The sequence below is a fragment of the Ichthyophthirius multifiliis genome (assembly GCF_000220395.1).
Source record: "Ichthyophthirius multifiliis unplaced genomic scaffold scaff_1120509251111, whole genome shotgun sequence".
NCBI classification, from domain to species: Eukaryota; Ciliophora; class Oligohymenophorea; order Hymenostomatida; genus Ichthyophthirius; species Ichthyophthirius multifiliis.
Window position 1 is genome coordinate 1 of NW_004086194.1, and position 3,137 is coordinate 3,137.

General features: G+C 15.0%; 1 protein-coding gene across 1 annotated transcript, besides 11 other annotated features; it reads right to left on the reverse strand. All coding sequences in view use genetic code 6, as the record gives it.

Annotated features, from left to right (window-relative positions):
* Positions 1-603: 603 nt before the first annotated feature.
* Positions 604-1,734, reverse strand: IMG5_142600 (hypothetical protein; the record flags this gene model as incomplete). The annotated part of the gene is made up of 2 exons (XM_004031285.1): positions 604-983; positions 1,104-1,734. 2 exons carry the CDS (start codon positions 1,732-1,734, stop codon positions 604-606), a joined length of 1,011 nt encoding a protein of 336 aa, XP_004031333.1.
* Positions 1,004-1,056: a microsatellite.
* Positions 1,048-1,097: a microsatellite.
* A 364-nt stretch (positions 1,735-2,098) lies between the features above and the next one.
* Positions 2,099-2,144: a microsatellite.
* Positions 2,145-2,255: 111 nt separating this feature from the next.
* Positions 2,256-2,296: a microsatellite.
* Positions 2,260-2,289: a microsatellite.
* Positions 2,262-2,296: a microsatellite.
* A 29-nt stretch (positions 2,297-2,325) lies between these two features.
* Positions 2,326-2,369: a microsatellite.
* Positions 2,370-2,821: 452 nt separating this feature from the next.
* Positions 2,822-2,870: a microsatellite.
* Positions 2,831-2,870: a microsatellite.
* Positions 2,831-2,890: a microsatellite.
* A 164-nt stretch (positions 2,891-3,054) lies between these two features.
* Positions 3,055-3,116: a microsatellite.
* The last annotated feature ends 21 nt before the right edge of the window (positions 3,117-3,137 follow it).

A 3,137-nucleotide genomic window follows, 5' to 3' on the forward strand; every position in this document is an offset into this window, starting at 1 on the left:
AATTTATTTTTTTTTTTATTTTTTTCTTATGAATATTATATTAAATATTAATAATTATTTTTATATTAATATACTTATTAAATTAAAATAAAAAAATTTAAATTTCTTTAATTAATAAAATATATTTTTTTCAAATATAATTCATTTTTTTAGAGAAATCAAATATAATTTAATTTAAATAATTAATTATTTATTATTTATTTTTAAATAATTTAATTAAAAATATATTATTTCTTAAAAAAAATTGGTATAAAAAATATATTTTATAGAAAATTTAAACAATATATATAATATTTTTTTTTTAAAAAGAATGTTTGTTAATTATAAATAATTTTTATTTAAAAAATAAATATAAAAATAATTATTATTAAATAATTTTATTTTTTTTAAACAAAAATTATAAGTATTTAATTTTTTATTGTTTTAGATTCAAAAGGAAAAAGAATAATTATAAATGATAAATATATATTAATAAATTAAAGTATAAAGAAAAGAAAAAAGTAAATTAATTAAATAAAAAGTAAACTAAATTTTCTTCTTTTCAAAACCCATTAATATTCACATCAAAAAAAATAAAAGAAATAAAATTAAATACAAATAATATCACCTTAAATCTCTAATATCATCAACTAAAGTACTACTATATTTAACTCCCTAATCTACAGAAGGAAAAATATTCCAAAACCTTAAAGTTTCATCTCCTGCACCTGTAACTATAGTTTATCCATCAGGACTCATTGCAAGAAAAAGTACCCTTGAAGTATGTCCAGTTAATTCTATAATTTTTTGCATAGAAGGATATTTCCATAATATGATTTAATTTTATGAATAACCATGAGTACTAACAATTTCATTTACACTTTTTCCAAACATTAAATTGCATACTTAAGATTAACTATCTATATAATCTAATTATTAATTACTTAGAGTATTCCAGAATCTAATACATCTATCTTAAGTACCACCACCTGAAGCTAAAAGACCTAAATAAAAGAAAACATATAAAAATAAATATATATTAAAAAAAAAACATAAATATTAATAATAATATATATAAGTATATATATATATATATATATATATATATATATATATATTTTTACTATGTTTATGTGGAGACCATGCTATAGCTTTTACAGCAGCTTGATGTTCATAAAATTTACATATAGGAACATCTAAATGATTATTCCATATATTTAATTTGTTATCATTTCCTCCTGATGCTAATTATTATTCATCAAAACTCCATTTTAGACCGCAAATTTCTTATTAATGGCTAATTAATTTTCTAATTTCATCTCTTTTTTATCTTATATCTCTTAAAATAATATTTTTGTCTCTTGAACCGCTAGCTAAAATATTTTAAGACCATGCTAAAGATCCTATTCTTGCAGAATGTCCTTACAATGCTCTTATTTATGTATTCTTTTCAGCGTCTCTTATTTCTATAATTCCTTTTGAAGTTCCTATAGAAATTTATTGACCTCTAGGATGCCAATTTACACTGGTAATTGTATCTTAATTTTTGAGATCGCAAAATTTTATGACTTAATTATTTTAAGGTTTCCATAAATAAAGACAAGATCCTAGAGCAACTGCTAAAATATTAGTATTCGACCAATCAATTAAATTCAAGTAAAAGTCATCTTATAAAGAAGGTGCATCTAAAACTTTAAAAGGAATTTTATTAATGTTTCTATATTATTATTTTTAAACAGGATCATTTCTGAACATATTATTAGATATTTAAAAAGGAGAAGTATAAATATTATTTTCTTAATTGGAAATATTTTTTTCTGAAAATGCAAATATATTAAAATTTCTGTTATCATTTTAAGTATTTATATTAAATATATGTTTTTTAAACAATTCTTCTATAGATATTTTTGATTATTTTTTAATATGTTAACCTTTTAGATTTTAGGAAAGTACGTTAAAGTTTTCATTTATTTCGTGAACTTAAGTTAAAGCAATATTTAGTTTAGAATAATTTCTAGAAGGAATAAATCTGTCATATTTTTTAGAGATGTTTTTAGTCTTTTTTATTTATAGGTTTTATTTTAAAATTTCTTCCTTTTTTTTAGAAAAATCTTCATCATATTACTATTATTATTATTATTATTATTATTATAATTATTATTATTTTTCTTCTTCTTCAAAACTTTCGTTTTATTACTTCTTTGATTCTATAAAAATTTATTTTAAGAAGTTTTTTTCTTCAAGGGTTATTTTGTCCAAGTTCTTAATTAGTCTACTTTATTTTTTTTTTATTTTTTTTTTTTTTATTTTAATTTTTAAATTTTTACATCTTTAATTAATTCATTAATTTTATATTTATTTATTCATCATTTTATATTTAGTTATTATCAAGTATAATTTGATTATATTTTTATTTTGTTTTGTATAATTAATATATGTTTTTTTAGGTTTCCTGTTGATTAAATTATGGAGTATGCATTATTTGTTTTTAATTTATGTAATTTTTTTTTGAGGTAATTTTATTAATTAGATAATAAATATTATTATTCTTTAATTTTTTTAAAAAATATTATTAAATTAATAAATAATAAATTTTAATTTTTTATACATTTTATTTTATTTTATTTTTTATATGATTATAAATATTAAATAAAATAAAAAAAATATAATTTAAGATATTAATAAAAAACAATATGAATTAATGTTTTTTATATTTATAAAATTAAAAAAAAAACATAAAATAATAAAAATTAAATTAAACAAAATAAAAAAAAATATTATAAATAATGTTAAATATTATATATTGAATTATTATCTAATTTAAAAATAATTATAATATTTTAAATTAAATTTTATAAAAATATAATTTATTTATAAAAAATAAATATTTAATAACAAAAATTATTATATATTATAACAATAAAAATAAAAATAAATATAAAAAACGATTTTAATTTTATTACTTATATAAAATAAAAAAATATGCTATAAAAACCAATAAAAAAAATGATATTAAAGAAAAAAAAAAAAATTTTATTTGTAAAAATAAATAAATAAAATTGAAATATTATTTATATATAAACAATTAATATAATATAAAAAATAAATATATTAAAAAAAATTATATAATTAAAAAAAATATTATGAATATAAATAAA